Source organism: Lissotriton vulgaris, chromosome 3_1 (genome assembly GCF_964263255.1).
Source record: "Lissotriton vulgaris chromosome 3_1, aLisVul1.2, whole genome shotgun sequence".
Classification (NCBI taxonomy): domain Eukaryota; kingdom Metazoa; phylum Chordata; class Amphibia; order Caudata; family Salamandridae; genus Lissotriton; species Lissotriton vulgaris.
This window is the reverse complement of record NC_141689.1, coordinates 236,807,038-236,824,158: the sequence shown is the minus strand read 5'-3', so window position 1 is coordinate 236,824,158 and position 17,121 is coordinate 236,807,038. Positions and strand designations below refer to the sequence as shown.

The following is a 17,121-nucleotide window of genomic DNA, read 5'->3' as shown; positions in this document are numbered from 1 at the left end:
AGCAGGCCAGCCTAACTACATGCACGCACTTTACTCTGGTACACAGGGAAAAAGTGCGCAGAGACCCAAAAATCATCAACACAGATCATATATTAAAAGCAAAAAGATTAGGGGTGAACCTGCCAGAAGGGCCAAGTCCAACAGTGATGTACTGTAGACAGCCACAAGGGGGGTTTACTTGTGTCCTGCCTTTCCTGGATGACTCATAGCTGAGATGAATTGACCGTGGCTGCATTTAAAGTAGTGGGATGAGTTTCACTTGCACCTGAATAGGCAGTGTCTCCGTTGCACAATGCTGTCTCTACTCCCTGTGGTCATGCTGCACCAGTGAGGACAGAACTGGTTTGGACTGGGCTCAGAAAAGCTTCCCTCAAACAGAGCAAAGACAAAATGTGGTATATGTAGTGGACCTTAAACCCTAGACAATTAGATCACTTCTGAAATCGAGAGTAATCTTTGCCAAGGTAAGGAGCTGGAGAGCTGTGAGTAGGAGAACTGTCCTTTTGCTGTGTGCTGTGTGGGGTTGACCTGCAGTAGCTGCTTTTGCCAAGGAAGGGACAAAGTCTTAAATTTTGCTAAGAACCTGCTTGAAGAAGAATCTCCAAGGGCTTGCATGTGCTGGCCTCCTGTTCTGAAGTTTCAGGGACACAAAACTTCACCACCAGCTCCCTTGAACTCCATTGCTAGCAGTTCTGACCTGTCAGGAAGTCCCTGTTCCAGTTTTGGGCCTTTGGAGGTTGTTTCTGCTTTTGGGAGCTGGAAGAAACCTAAAAGAAGCAAGAAAAACAATCTATTGACGCTTCAGCGATGCTGGTGTGACGTTGTGACCTGCACAGAGGCCAGGGGCATCGCTTGTGAAGTGCACGGCGCACTGCAACGCAGCTCTGACCCCTGCAGTTATTGGCCTGTCTGAAGTCAGCGCTCGCACTGATGCCGTCACCATCTGCACCTGCATCCGGTTATTGCAGAGCCAATAACTGCTGAGGGTGACTCCACGAGTCTTCGACTTCGCATCGCCTCATCGGCAACCGACACCACACCGCCAAAGCAACTCACTTTCCCTCTCCTTGATTCGACATGTCGCCTCCTCGCAGACACAACGCCTCACCTCTCCCGTGGCAGTCAGGGAGACGCCCTCGACCTTTGGACCGACATATCACCTCCAGTACACCGTGCATCATCATAGACTTTGTTTTCCAAGGTAATGTTGGTTTGGGAGTCCGTGTGACTCCGTGCTCAATACTGCACATCTCAAGGTTGTCGCCGTACTTTGGATTTATTGCTGTCACAACGTCGTAATAGCCCCAGGTGGAGCTATTTGTTTCCTATAAGCTTTATTTTTGAAATTACTATTTTCGAGTGCTATTTTACTACATGTGTATTGGATTTTTGTCATTTTGGTCTAGTTAAGTATAGATAAAGATACTTTAATTTTCTAAACTGTTGTGGTGTCCATTTGTGGTGTTTTCACTGTCTTACTGTGTGTTTGAAGTACAAATACTTTACACATTGCCTTTGGGATAAGCCTGTCTGCTCGTGCCAAGATACCAAGGGGATGAGCAGGGGTTACCTAAACGTGTATCCCCCTTACCCTGACTAGAAGCAAGGGTCCCTACTTGGGCAAAGGTGCATACCTCTGCCAACTAGAGACCCCCATTTCTAACAACCATTATGCTTGAGCAATATTTTAGAAGTGATCAATAGCAATCCTCCTGATAACATTCCAGCAAGAATTATGAAAAATCTTCTGCTGGATAATCCCAACCTCTTTTTAAACCTCTACAACTACTCTCTTACCCAGCCAGCGTGTTATCCCTTCTCTCTGGAAACCGTCAATTGTTGGTTAAACCCCTAATGAAAAAACACCATAGGTCTTTCTGATCAGGACAACTTCCACCTGGTTTCTTTGCTTCCTTACATAAGCAGTCTCTTAGACAATCTAGTTCTGTTCTGCATCAGCTACAGCCATTGTCTAGAGTAATTCAGTATGTAACAATTTCCAAGAAGGTTTTCGTCTTGGACAAAATACATAACTAGTTGTTCTTTCTTTCGTAGGTGATCTAAGAAAGCTCATAGACTATGCTGTGTTGGAATGCTGACTCCATTAGATCTTTCGGCAGCATTTGATACCATTGATCATAATATGCTACACTACAAGCCATCCTGGAAGAACTGGATATAGAGACACTGTTCTTCAATGGATTAAGCATTTTCCTACAGAAACTACCAGGCAGTGTAACTTCCTTTCCATTCAAGGTTAAAACCTCTCCTATGTAGTGTTCCCATGGATATGCCCTGTCCCCTTTTTTGTTCAGTATTTGCCTTCGTCCCATGCATCTCGCTTGCACCAGCTGGATGCTAGGTTTTATTTTTGTGCACAACACAACCAGCTGATTTTCCTTCCTCAGGTGAGAGTACAATATATTTATTTGACCATAATCACCTGGTTGTGACTAGGGTGCTGTCCGCAGTCCATAGGTAGATGTAAGTCAATTCTTTGTGGCGGAATCCAGTGAAATAGGAGATTATGTTGGTCCCTCCTTCCCCTACCAATGGCAGCTAACTGGTTGGTCTGACACTATTGGTCCCTCTCCCATTTTTGCCAAAGTAGTTGCAACTTAGTTTGTGACTTAATTAACTTTCTTTAGAACCTCAAGTCGCCAGACTTACCCAGATCTGTTTCCTTCCGATCAAAATACGAATTTTACCTTACGTAGCACCTACCCGCCACATTCTGGTAGTAAATGCCCTGGCTCAATTGAGGTTGGACTATGCTGGTGCAATCTAGCTAGCATCCCCTGAAAAACTTCATCTGGTTCAGCTTGTCCAGAACTCAGCAGCCCGCCTGGTGTCCAGTGCTGCTAAATGTGCCCATATTACTCTATTGTTTATATCTCTGCACTGGCTTCCTATCTAATCCAAGGTCCTCTTCCAATCTATGAGGAGTCTACTTTAGGCTGTTTTTTCCAATACCCCATCTTTCCCAGCCAAAGAATCACCTTAAAACCTCCTTTTCGTAACCTGAGATCTGCTTGATATTTTGCACTTGTTGTCCCTAAAACAAGTACTATTTCCTTTGGCGATCACACTTTTACTATTCCACCCTCTAGACAGTGGAATAGCCTTCTAATGGCTCTTCACTTTGGACAGAATATTGTTTCATTCACTCATCTATCAAACACTTGGCCTTTTAATCTATAATTACCCCAAGTCATCAGCAGTTACCACTGATTATGCTTCTAGCGCAAAGGAGCTTCGACGTAAGTCACGATCTATAAATAAATATATGATAACATAACCTTTCGATGTACAATTTTCCAAACACATTGGGTCAAAAGTAATACGTTTTGCAGGCAGTTCTGCAAGGACACTAATTAACTATCACATTGTATTCGTGCTGTAATAAAAAAAAGTCTGATCCAATAAAACGTTATTGGCTTAATGAACTTTTAAAATGGCATGCCATGAATAGTAAACTAAATTTGTATACAGCAAGCAAGTCAGCCACGTCCAACCTCCTCAAATCACTGTACAATAATGCCTGGTGTGCCGCAATATATTCTCTGAGGGGCAATCAATGCCATGTCCAATGTCCTGCCTAGAAGGCCCACGATAAGCCAATAAAGGTGACCAAATGTGATGCCCACCATAATACCCATCTGGCCCACAAAATGGAATGGAGAATCGCCCCAAAACAGAGGCGCTGTTATTTGGGGGACAGGCCAGATACCAAGGGTGATAACTACCCGATGTGTTTTGAAGTCAGTGATGCCCTCAGGCGCACAAACACTCTTGGACACACCAAGACAAGCGTACACGACCACACAAATAGACTGAAACCTTGCCCTCAAATTTACTACTTGCATAGAGGCTTAGTTCTAGTGAATGCTTTATAAATAAGGCAAATCAATCAACCAGTCAAAAAAATCTTACTGTTTGGTTAGTACTGACTCTTCTTCCCACTTCCTACGTCACAGCCCGCTCCCCTATATAATAATGTTACCTTTTGTTTTTTCTTCCCACCTAGTGGTGTCAGTGAGAGTCCAAAAATTGGGGATACTCCAGCAACGCCTTCCTCCTTTAAGACAGACCCCACAGTGACAGTGACGGTGTAACTGACAGCGCAGAGTACAACATGTTGGCTAATCATTTAACCCCTTCACTACGGCGGCTATTCCGCCGCAGTGCTAAGGGGGCGGGGCGGCCGCGCGGCGGCCGCCTGCTGGTGACGGAACCGCTCCGTCACCAGCGTCGGTTGAGCTGTGCTTGTGACGGAGCGGTTCCGTCATGGCCCGCCCCGCTCAATAGAACGCTTAGCGCAGGCGCAAAATTCGCGCCGCGCAGGCGCGCCGTGCGGTCCATGACGGAACCGCTCCGTCATCAGCACAGCGCACCCGTAGCTGATGACGGAGCGGTTCCGTCATCAGCACTTAAGGGGTTAAGGGCATAAGTATGAAATAGCCTTTTTGCGAATACTTCATAGCAATTTTTAGCGAATCGCTATTATGGACTCACAAAATGCTATGTGTGTAAGAATCGCAATAATAATTGTGGTTCCTACACATTCCTTAATTGCGAATCGTAAATTGTGATTCGCAAAGAAGGAATACCATCTCATTCATTCCTATGGGCCTTGTGGCTCATAGGAATGAATGGGAAGACATTTGCAATTTGCGAGTACCTATTAGGTACTTGCAAATTGTAAATGCAATTTCATGGGTGCAAGGGTGTCAAAAAGACACCCTGTAGCACCCCTGAAATATGTATGTGTGCACATGTGGTGCACATACATGCCTAAGGGCATGTATGAGCACCACATGGCACTTTGAAAAATGCAAAAAGGTGCATTTCTCAAAGAAATCGCAAATTACCACCAACTTGAAGTTGGTGGTAATTTGCGATTTCGCAAGCCAAAATGGCACAATTTGGTTGCTTCCTACATTGCATTTAAGGAATCGCAATTTATGATTCCTTAAATGCATTTTCAAAATAGGGAATCGCAAATGTTGCTATTCTCTATTTTGCGAGGGCATTTTGGGATGATACATCGTTTGCAAACGGAAAAAGGGCTTGATCAATATGCCCCTTTGCCTCTTACAGAAGGCAGCATGGTGATTGGTCAATATGGCCGAGATACCCGCCACCCCCTCTCAACACAATCCCCAAGAATTGGGAAACCGGAAACAGTTCTTGAACTTTTGGAAGGCGGGAAGGGAGTCACCCTTCCCGGCCGTATTTATTAAAATATGAAACAAAAGAAAACATTAAAATAACAGTTTCATATAATGTACAATTTCATTTCCACATTACGATGTTGGCTAACCTTAACAGATCTCTAATACAAAGGTTCTCCTAGCCGAACTAACATCCTACAAAACATTTGACTTGAAATTGTACATCCTAACGTTAAGGGCCAACGGCAAGGTCGTAACCGGTGTCAGATCCCTAAACCAGAAATACCCCCCTCACTTGTGAGAGGAGCGACCGCACAGAGGCGTACCTCAAGTGCATCTACCAATTTCCCTTTGTACTTGACGGGGGCCCCAATAAACTCGACGTCATTTAACGGTCGTTCGAGGACTCGTGTGAGGTGTCTAAAAGGTAGCGTAAACCCCCTCCCGCACCCCACACAACTTACCCATCTGCCGTCGCAGATGTCCTGGCCCCGGGAAATTCCCCAGGAGGGGCCGTAGCCCCTCCTATCCAGGAAGGGGCCTTGACCACCTTTCCTTTCCTTCCGGCGGCCTCTCCTTAGACAGGACCGCCTCCCCGTTGAGGGGCCAATTGGCCACCTCCCCCGCGCGCTCCCATCCGTAATGGGTGACGCCCCCTCATAGGGATCTTCCAATTACTGCTCACCGATCATGACCTTACCGCCCGACCAAAATAAATACGACAGTTCTACCTAAGTTACTAAGATTTACAAAGCAAAACAACATTTATTATCAAGCGTAAATACTGATCAATCCTTGTTCAAAATTACTTTATTTGCAAAACATACTGAAAATAACCAATCTTTATTGCATCGTTAAGAAATTTCACGACAATCATCACAACCTGTAAGAAAACAGAGAAAACAAAAGATACTATATCAACGAATCGCTGTCCTCAGGGGCTGGTGGGTGGGTCAAAATTGCTCTTCGTTCCGTCTCGAGCTCACGTGCAGCGGGGAGGTGCAGCTTCAGAGCACAGGAACAAGAGGATGCTTTCTTGGCTTCCGCTCCTTTTATCCGTCTTCAGGGTGGGCGTGAACCCGCCCCCGCCTGCCTCCGAGGGCGTGGCCGGCCGCGTTGGTGTCTAGGCCAGCCCACTCTAGGGCGGGAAAAAGGCGCGCCCCGGCTACGCCGCTTCGGGCATACCAGCCGAGACTCGCCTCCCGCCCAAGATGGCTTCCCGGGGGGATCGTGGTACTCAACCATACGTTCGGGGGGACCGATTGGTCGCCCCTTTCCATATGGCCGAGATACCCGCCACCCCCTCTCAACACAATCCCCAAGAATTGGGAAACCGGAAACAGTTCTTGAACTTTTGGAAGGCGGGAAGGGAGTCACCCTTCCCGGCCGTATTTATTAAAATATGAAACAAAAGAAAACATTAAAATAACAGTTTCATATAATGTACAATTTCATTTCCACATTACGATGTTGGCTAACCTTAACAGATCTCTAATACAAAGGTTCTCCTAGCCGAACTAACATCCTACAAAACATTTGACTTGAAATTGTACATCCTAACGTTAAGGGCCAACGGCAAGGTCGTAACCGGTGTCAGATCCCTAAACCAGAAATACCCCCCTCACTTGTGAGAGGAGCGACCGCACAGAGGCGTACCTCAAGTGCATCTACCAATTTCCCTTTGTACTTGACGGGGGCCCCAATAAACTCGACGCCATTTAACGGTCGTTCGAGGACTCGTGTGAGGTGTCTAAAAGGTAGCGTAAACCCCCTCCCGCACCCCACACAACTTACCCATCTGCCGTCGCAGATGTCCTGGCCCCGGGAAATTCCCCAGGAGGGGCCGTAGCCCCTCCTATCCAGGAAGGGGCCTTGACCACCTTTCCTTTCCTTCCGGCGGCCTCTCCTTAGACAGGACCGCCTCCCCGTTGAGGGGCCAATTGGCCACCTCCCCCGCGCGCTCCCATCCGTAATGGGTGACGCCCCCTCATAGGGATCTTCCAATTACTGCTCACCGATCATGACCTTACCGCCACAGGCCGGATAGTTGACCGGCTATCCGGACCCCCCACAAAAGACTCCTACCTAAAGGTCATGCTGTAAACTCCTTAACCATGCTATGAAGTCTCCTATGAGTAATTCGTTCCCCACCCGGGACAAATGAACACCGTCCCCCAGATACATACTGTCCCCTTTAATGCAACCATGCGAAACAGAATGCAGTGTACTTGAACGAAACAATCTACTCATTTTATTATTAATTTTCCTTACTGAATGATTCAGTGCAGAAACAGAAATAGCCCCCCGCCACACTTTCCGTGGGATCATATGGGACCATGCAATTGTGCACCCTGGAACTCTTCTCGCCAACCAACTTACCGTGGAAAGCATCGCCTCAAGAAGAAGTCGTCTACCAGTGGTCACCAAATCATTGCCCCCAAGATGTACTATGACTACAGACGGCGGTGACCTTGTCCGCCCTAACAAACCCTCGAAAAATGATTGAAACTGGTCAATACAGAGCCCGCCCTTTCCGTAGAAGGACACACTGTACCCGTATTCCCCAGCCACGTGAATCATGTCACCTGCTTTGAATACGTCCGCGGCAAGCCTCACGTATGAGTGGCCCACGACCCACACCTCCTTTTTCACAGCCGGCAATGTCTGACCGCTGGCCCCCCGGTGTCGGGTCGACTGGACAGTCCGCCCCGCCTCGTAGGCTTGCGCAACTGAAAACCAAACAAAAACAAGAAGCGTGAGTACATCATTACAGCTTCACAACATGTGCAACCGCACATACCTCTTATAACAGTTCGAGGACCAACGCCCCACACGTTTTACTTGTTCAACATTCAGACCCCTGGCTGTAGCTTCCGTAGCAGCCCCTATCCGAAAGGAATGGGTCCCAAAGTCGCCGGGGTTCAAGCCCGCGGCAGAGATCGACATCGCAAGCACCCGCTGAAACTGAAACCTCGTCAGTGGGGTGGCGTCAGCGTGTCTTAACAAGGTCCCCCCCCATGCTGCCACCCTTTGCGCTAAATATTCCTCTACGCACCCAACAGGGCACATGGCAGACCCGGGGATCCTCTGGATGATTACGCAGTCCCCGATTGCATCCTGATCGGATTTGGACCTGACAAACGAGACCGTCATCGTCTCCTCCCTGACCTGAATGTGTTCCCGGCACAGTCCCCCCATCGTATCCTGCTTGTTCTTTGCCACTAATTCGCTTACCCGCATAGCCCCATGGAATGCTAACGCAAATGCGGCTCGGAACAACACTGCTTCGTACTGGGATGAACATGTTACCGGTAGCACGGAAAATAACAGGGCCAACCTATCCAGACCTATCGGGTGCCTATCGTCTACTTTGCGACCCTCAAGGCGTTGCCACCCACGTAGCGCTTTCTGCACAACGAAAGACGCTGTCGGGTCCTGGATCCCATGAGCCCTTGCCATGAAGGAAATGGCGGCCCGATGCCTCTGGGCCGTAGCTACTGACTTGCCTGCGTGACGTAAAGAGAGCAGGAATCTCACTACACACTCTTCCAGACCCCAAAGCTCCCTCCCGGCAGTACCCAAAAAGGCCCAATAGGAACGGAACGCCCCTTCATATGCCTTCCTTGTCCTGGGTGCTAAACTCTCTCCCACGAGGTCTTGTAGTTCGGGGCACCGAGAGACCAGAGAGCTTCGGGAAAGGGTGCCGCCACCGGGTCCGCTGTGGGCAGAAAACCCCAGAAGGCCTGCATACGGAAACGAGAGAGCGCATCAGCCGCTTGGTTCATCACCCCCGGCACGTGCCGCGCCCTAAACAGTACATTTAGTTGCATGCACAACAACACAATTTCCTTGAGCAGTCTCAAAATCAATTTGCAACGAGCTGCCTGACTATTGATACACTCAACCACGGTCATGTTATCAGAACAGAACACCACAGAGTGATCCCTAAACCCTTCTGGCCAAGTTTTCAAGGCCACCAGAATAGGGAACAGTTCGAGAAAAGCAATGTTACTCGTCAACCCGCACTCATGCCACCATGACGGCCATTTTTGAGCCGACCATTGTGTACCCAATATGGCGCCAAAACCCATACTCCCCGCCGAGTCTGTCCATAGCCCCAACTCCTCGGAAGACACTGCTGGTTTATTCCAGACAATTCGACCATTGAAATCCGCCAGGAATGCAATCCAAATGCGCATGTCCTGGCGAACCTCTGCCGAGAGTCTCGTACGATGATGTCCCTCCTTCAAGCCAACCATGGACTGTGCAATCGAGCGGGAAAAGGGGCGCGCCATCGGCATTACTCTTAGGGCAAAATTCAACTGACCCACCACCTGTTGCAATTGATGCAGGTTTACTTTCGCTGCACGAATACATGTCTCAAGGGATAACCTGAATTTTAGCACTTTTTCTTTCGGTAATCGAAAGCAACCTTCCACCGAGTTGAGCTCGATCCCCAGAAACTCGATCAAGGTCGAGGGACCCACAGTCTTACCTGGCGCCAATGGCACACCGAATTGATTCATTAGGACACAAAATTCATGTAAGGCCTGTCCACACTCAGAATCCCCGGCTGCCCCCAGAAAGAGAAAGTCATCGAGATAATGCATAACATGTTGAAAACCTGTCTTCCTCGTGAATACCCACTGCAGAAAACAACTGAATTTCTCAAAATAGGCACATGAAATCGAGCATCCCATTGGCATACATTTATCCATGTAATAGCGACCCTGAAACTGAAAACCAAGGAGACGCTGATCGTCTGGGTGTACCGGGAGCAACCGGAACGCTGACTCGATGTCCGATTTGGCCATCAGCGTCCCGGGCCCCAGGCGATTTAACATGGCAACGGCCTCATCGAAAGATGCGTACCGCACCGAACATACTTCCGGGTCTATCGCGTCATTCACGGAAAGACCACGTGGGGCTGACAAGTTATGTATCAGCCGAAACTCACCCGGGTCCTTCTTGGGAACCACCCCTAGAGGAGAACACACAAAATTGGCAACTGGTGGCAAATCGAATGGACCGGCAACACGACCTCGAGTCACCTCTTTCCCAATCTTTACCTGCACCACTGCTGTGTGCTGTAAAACCGACATTTGATTCTTACAGTCCGGTACCCCCTGAAAATCCCCCACTGGGATGCGGAAACCATATGAAAACCTGTTCCGTAACACCCCAGCGGAAGCATGATCCGGGTATTCGCTGAGCCAAGGAATCATTGCCATGGTATCAATCGGGGTCGGTAAAGGCGCCCCTCGGACTATATTAGACCTGTTTGGCCCCTCCCTTACCACCGTTATCACCCGTTTTGGCTCTGCACATGGACTCAGGATGGGATGGCTGCCCGCACCCCCCACACTCATGTCTGAATTTGCATGACCCCTGGGGCCTGGTACATTTGCCTCTGTTAAAATTCCAACAGATCCCCCTTTTACCTGTGTTGCCACTCGGCTTCGTGTGGAACTCGTTTCCCGCACCCGTCCGAAAGGGCGTCCCAGAGTTTTGGCGGGAGGATTCCCCCCCGTTACTCCCTACTAATGGCACCTTCAACATCCCTGTACTCTCCATTTTTTGCCAAGACACGGAGTCGTAACAGTCCCAAGACAACAACGGGTTGTGTTCTTTAGCTTTTCTAAACAGATTATCATAGCAGAACCACTGATTGCCCCCATAAGCCACAGAATACTCCATAATACGTGACTGATAAATGGGTAACTCGGTCAACAACTCAGGCCTGCGCTCCCCCATGATGGAAGTAAAAATTCCCCACGCTCTGCCCCAAGTACCAATGGTCTCATCGACCTTAAAGGCGGCCATTTTTGCGCGCCAAACACTCGGATGCATGAGCTCCTTTTGACTCTTTACATGCTCGATCTCGTAATGGTCGGTAAGCAATGAAAACATGTTTACATATTTATCCGCCCAAATCAATTCCTTGACTTCTAGTGGGACGTGCTGGGCAATCTTCTCCTTTCGAGAAGGTGCAGACTCCCCCCCCGCAATCGGCAATGGCCGCTTACCTGCAGTAGACCCCACGCTTGTCGCCGAACTTGGGCCTGCTGTACTTCCAACCGCCGGGACCTGTGGAGGAACAGAAGATGGCGTCTTCGCAGCCTCCCTAGATTCCCGCAGTTGCCTCATCACTGCCCGGGCGTCGTCAGCCGTGGCGCCCTCGCTATCGTTTCCCAACCACGCTGCCAATTGTGCCGCTAACTCGGGGGGCATATCCTCCCTGTTCGCAGGGGTGACCACCACAGGGATTGGATTCCCCTCCTTTGGCGCCGGGGTTGGCTCCTCTCGTGGCGCTTCGGGAACCGGGGTCTCCCCCCCAAGTGCTCCCCTTCTGGGCCTCTTGCTCTTTCCACCGGGAATTGTTCCCTGTAAAGGCCGTTTCGGTCCTCCCTCCCCGTCCTTAGCCTCAACCTTTCTCTTCAGATCGGCTATCTCCTTCATGAGCATGCGGAGCATCTCCTCGGTACCGACCCGCTTTCCGACCTTCTTGGGCATTCTTAGACGGGATATCTGTAAGACAAAAAGAGGGAGAACAACGCTCAAAATTGCTCTTCGTTCCGTCTCGAGCTCACGTGCAGCGGGGAGGTGCAGCTTCAGAGCACAGGAACAAGAGGATGCTTTCTTGGCTTCCGCTCCTTTTATCCGTCTTCAGGGTGGGCGTGAACCCGCCCCCGCCTGCCTCCGAGGGCGTGGCCGGCCGCGTTGGTGTCTAGGCCAGCCCACTCTAGGGCGGGAAAAAGGCGCGCCCCGGCTACGCCGCTTCGGGCATACCAGCCGAGACTCGCCTCCCGCCCAAGATGGCTTCCCGGGGGGATCGTGGTACTCAACCATACGTTCGGGGGGACCGATTGGTCGCCCCTTTCCATATGTTGCTGTCCCCACACATTCATCTGCACTGACATGTGGGAGAATGATGCTTGCGCGGAGAAACTGCTTTCAAGAATTTGCTGATGGTGTTCAGCGAGCTCAGGGCACAAACAAGCACTGCTCGATCACAGCTCGGCTGCTTTCAAAGCTGCTAAAATAGCAACATTTATAAATGTAAGCAGCTCCCAATCCCTAAACCAGTCCTGGACTCTGCCACTGTCCCGATTGACCTGTCCACAGGTGGCTGGTGCCATCTTCTGGAACTACCAGTTTTGTACTGTACCGATTTAGCAAGATAGCTACAGGAAAGTTTCTTGTACCTGACCTAGAAACTTGGTGCTGCTCAGTATTGGGATTCTTAAGTCTATCAAAACTGTTATGCCTTTGAATCAATCTGGTTGTTTCAAATGTTTTCTCTCTCTCATTATATCCATTTCAAATCCCCTGCTCGCTTGCATGTGCTTTCCGTCTATGTAAAGGGCCCTGAGATGTGCTTCCACAGTTGTGAGGTACACAAATAACAGTGTAACCCCGTGCATTCTAATATGACCCCCTGCATTCTAATGTGCCCCGTGCATTCTAATGTGCCCCCTGCATTCTAATGTGACCCCCCTGCCTCCTAATGTGCCCCCTGCATTCTAATATGACCCCCTGCATTCTAATGTGACCCGTGCATTCTAATGTGGCCCCCTGCATTCTAATGTGCCCCCTGCATTCTAATGTGACCCGTGCATTCTAATGTGCCCCTTGCATTCTAATGTGACCCCCTGCCTCCTAATGTGCCCCCTGCCTCCTAATGTGCCCCCTGCATTCTAATGTGACCCCTGCATTCTAATGTGGCCCCCTGCATTATACTGTGCCCCTGCATTCTAATGTGACCCCCCTGCCTCCTAATGTGCCCCCTGCATTCTAATATGACCCCCTGAATTATAATGTGACCCCCTGCATTCTAAAGTGCCCCCCTGAATTCTAATGTGACCCCCTTAATTCTAATGTGCCCCCTGCCTCCTAATGTGCCCCCTGCCTCCTAATGTCTCCCCTGCATTCTAATGTGACCCCTGCATTCTAATGTGGCCCCCTGCATTATAATATGCCCCCTGCATTCTAATGTGACCCCCTGCCTCCTAATGTGCCCCCTGCATTCTAACATGACCCCTGAATTCTAATGTGACCCCCTGAATTCTAATGTGACCCCCTGCATTCTAATGTGACCCCTGAATTCTAATGTGACCCCCTGCATTCTAATATGACCCCCTGCATTCTAATGTGACCCCCTGCATTCTAATGTGGCCCCCTGCATTCTAATATGCCCCCTGCATTCCAATGTGACCCGTGCATTCTAATGTGCCCCCTGCATTCCAATGTGACCCGTGCATTCTAATGTGACCCCTGTATCCTAATGCTTTCCAGCCAAAGGTGCCTCACTTCTTTGGACCACAATGGAATGATGTGTTCTCTGTTAATAATTAAAAAGCGCCTCTGCCTGGTGAGTCACTGAACAACAAATGAGCCTGAACGATGAAATGAGAAGGCTGTTAATTGGGCCATCTGTTTGATGTTGTGTTACTATTGGATTCCTGTCTCTCTGCAGTGATTCCTTACCACATCACCATCACTACTGGACTGGATCGAGATGGCGGAACGGAGAGCCGGGCCTACGTCATCATCATGGGTCCTCTGAAAATACAGACCGCCAGGCTGTGGCTGGACCTCCCACCCGGAAAGAAGGGGTTCGCGCCTGGATCCGTGGAAAAGTTTACTGTGGCGGGACTCGATGTAGGAGAGATCAAAAAAATGGAGGTAAATTGATGGCAGCGCCGGGGCCGAACGAATAGCCGGTCTCCAAGTGAAATTAAAAGTTAATTGTTGCCACAGCAGTGCATGTAAGATTTGAGACACAACACACACGGTGGATATGGCTGTCTCTTTTCTCAAAATTGACAGCAAAGAACCCCTACCAGTTTTCATAGTTATTTGAATAGCAGAGCACAGCACAAAAATGGTTCAAAATGGCAAACAAAAACCAGCGAGGTGTTTAGTACAAAACTCAGAAATGGTAGGTGTCATGTAATCTTGATTGACAATTCCCAAAGTCTTGACACGTAGATGTTGTAAATACACAGCCACAAAGATGTTGCAATTACACAGCCAACACGTGTTCGTCGTATAACCAACTGCTAGGTTTGCACTGCGAAAGGTTTGTGGTTGCCGTTCTTCCAGTTCCAATATTGAGTCACAGCTCCTGAGCAGGGGGCACTAGGGAAGCCGAGCCTTGTATTGGTGAGGTTCAGTACCTCAGAAATGGGGGCCCCTGATGTGCCTGATCAAAGCATAATGGAGCCACATAGAACAGGGCACCATTACATTAACCATGGTGGGGAGGCTGGATAGTGAGAGCTCGTGGTGTACCAAAAAAGAGACTTTAGCCTTGTAGATATTTTCAGAGACTCCTGTTATATGCAGCTTTGGATCTGTGGACTCTCACAGAGCACAGGCCTAGCTGGGAAACTATGAAATGCTGAACAAACATCCAGGATGAGGGGGTGGTTTAGAATCAGGAAACTGAAAATGGATGCTATGCTATGTTATGCAGATTTATAATGAGCCTAGCTACCCAAAGGATTCCCAGCGCAGAGATGGTGCTTTCAAGACCTTGGCAGCAGTCCGCTTAACTTAGTGTTCTGCTCGGAGTATACCATCAGCACCGCACATGCTGACTGACTCTTCAGCCATTTCACAGAATTGCATGACGTGCTATTCACCCTCTATCGCTCCCCTGCTGTAGAAATAAAGGTATAGTCCTGATGGTTAGGCAACACCAAAATAGACCCCCTCATACTGGTGTCATTGAACCACGCAGCTTCCTCTGTTGCAAGCAAACCATATATTTATGGGAATCACCATCATGTTCCTTTAATTGCACGCATTCCAGTAACAGTAATCCCAGATTTAGGGCTAAAGCATAAAATTTTCTTTTGAGAAGGAGGTCAGGTATGGGCATGTTGTCGGCCAATACATTCTGGTGGTGAAAGCATTGCCGTACAAGTGACTCTGTTTCCATATTAGTAGTAATGCAAATAACACACCACTAGATGTACTCAACAGGCATATACTCAGTTGTAATCCTTACTAAATTTTCCTTCTTCAGTGTCCATGTCGAATAAATTGAAGGTGGCAGTCAGGCCTAGTAACAGGAAAACAGTTAATAAGCACATGTCTGACATAAAGCAATCGCTTAGGGTAAACTGCTCAATAAAGCAAAGCTCTTCGCTGATACACATTCATGACCGGATCTTCTGACCCGGATCCGAGGCAGTCACTTCTAATCGAGCATCCTTTGCAGCACATCCATTAGCCAGAGTGATGACTTGGGCAGAGTGGGTACCACACTTCAGTCTGAAAGGAAATCTCAGCAGCATTAATGCACACTCAAACGACCTTCCTCCCTCTGAGGTCCTCAGATGATAAATGGCTTTCCCTTCAGCATGCCTTGGAGCCATGGAAAGGGCTCTCTGACGCCCACTTCAATCCTTCTGTACTCCTTAGCTCAGATCCCTGGCAGTCCACGGCGATGGGACTACTGAACAGAGGTCGGCTTCAAGCCCGCTAGCCAGGTTCACATGTCATAGAGGCAGATTCAAAAAGTACTTTTCTTCTTATGAAAATTGGGGGCTGTCATCAGTCAACATGTTTATTCCTAGCTCCCATGGTTCCTCTGCTCTGTTCTCCACTCGTCTTACCTAATTATGTTCCATCAATCTTAACAACATCCAGTGCTGTGAAATTATCATGCCGCAGCATGAGATATTATACCCCCTACCAAACACTATAAGGATATTTTTACTCACGGAGGAGTGTGTGACAATTCAGAGGAACGAGGCCAAATGTAGAGTTCATTTATAAAACGTGACACTCCAAGGTGACTGGCATTACCCATATAATGTACCTCCAGCGGGGGGGCTTTTATTTTTCACATTACATAGTCTCGCCATCACCCTTTCCCAACCCCCTTTTTAAAATCCATGGTTTATTGCCGCTTTGTGCAAACGAGATACAATAGTTGCAGAGCTGTAGAATAAATGTTGAATTTGGATTTTGAAAAAAACAAACACACCAATATGGAGCTTGAAATTGGCTACAAAATAAATGTGAGGCAAATATTAGGTCACATTCATTGTGGGTGTATTTTAGAATGATGATAACCTGCAGATACATTCGTGCTGTCTTGTAATGAACTCCAGCAGAGCTATTAATAAGCATTGGACTACAGATATCTTCGTATTAGCTAACATGTTTACATTCTAAGGAAAGAATAGCTTAGAACTAAAAATCTCGTCATCCATTTTTGATAATTTAAAGAGAATTAGTAGCTCTGCTCAGTTACCTGCCTTAAACATGTTGTCTTGGGTCTGGTAAGGGGCATTATGACCTCAGAGCTCTGCTGTCATAACTTATTGTGGTCTAATTGTGGTATCACCGGTCACCTCTAGTTACAAAATGAAGAAGATACTCTACGGTAATAACTTTTTACATTTCAGCTGTATTGTCACTATGCCTGCTCAAGGTTAGCAGACAGTTTGACAGGCTGGTCAGCAATATAATTGCATCTGCTGGTTAAACAGTAAAATGAGCAACTGGCTTATGAGCTTTTCTGAACTACTTTACCTGAAAACAGTCATTAGCAGAGACAAGACATGGAAGTGTTGTAGGAAAGTGCCCCTTTTGACATGGTTAACCCCCACTTTTGACATGAACAGATGCTGTGTCCTTTGAACACATGAAGGGTGCCCTGATCGAGGGCTTAGGACTCACCACTGAAGAATATAGGGTTAAGTTCAGGGGGAATCAGAAAATGTTGTGTTATCCTGGGTTGATTTAGTAGATTTTTCAGTAAAGACTCTAGGTTATTGGTCAGAAGGAAGCCAGGTGCGTGATTATGATGGGCTGTATAATTTGATTATGAAAGAACATCTGTTGAGTAAAAGTGTTAATGAAAAGTTGCACCAATACTTGTTAGTCCTAGGTCCAACTTCTCCCCAAGAATTGGGAAGGAAAGCAGACC

At 48.1% G+C, this 17,121-nt stretch overlaps 1 protein-coding gene across 1 annotated transcript in view; it reads left to right on the top strand.

Moving 5' to 3' along the window:
• Positions 1 to 17,121, top strand: part of LOXHD1 (lipoxygenase homology PLAT domains 1) — a 1,115,079-nt gene that overhangs the window by 904,951 nt on the left and 193,007 nt on the right. Inside the window, exon 38 of the mRNA XM_086960347.1 lies at positions 13,651 to 13,859. Coding sequence (XP_086816473.1) covers positions 13,651 to 13,859 — 209 coding nt within the window. The remainder of the gene's footprint in view (positions 1 to 13,650; positions 13,860 to 17,121) is intronic.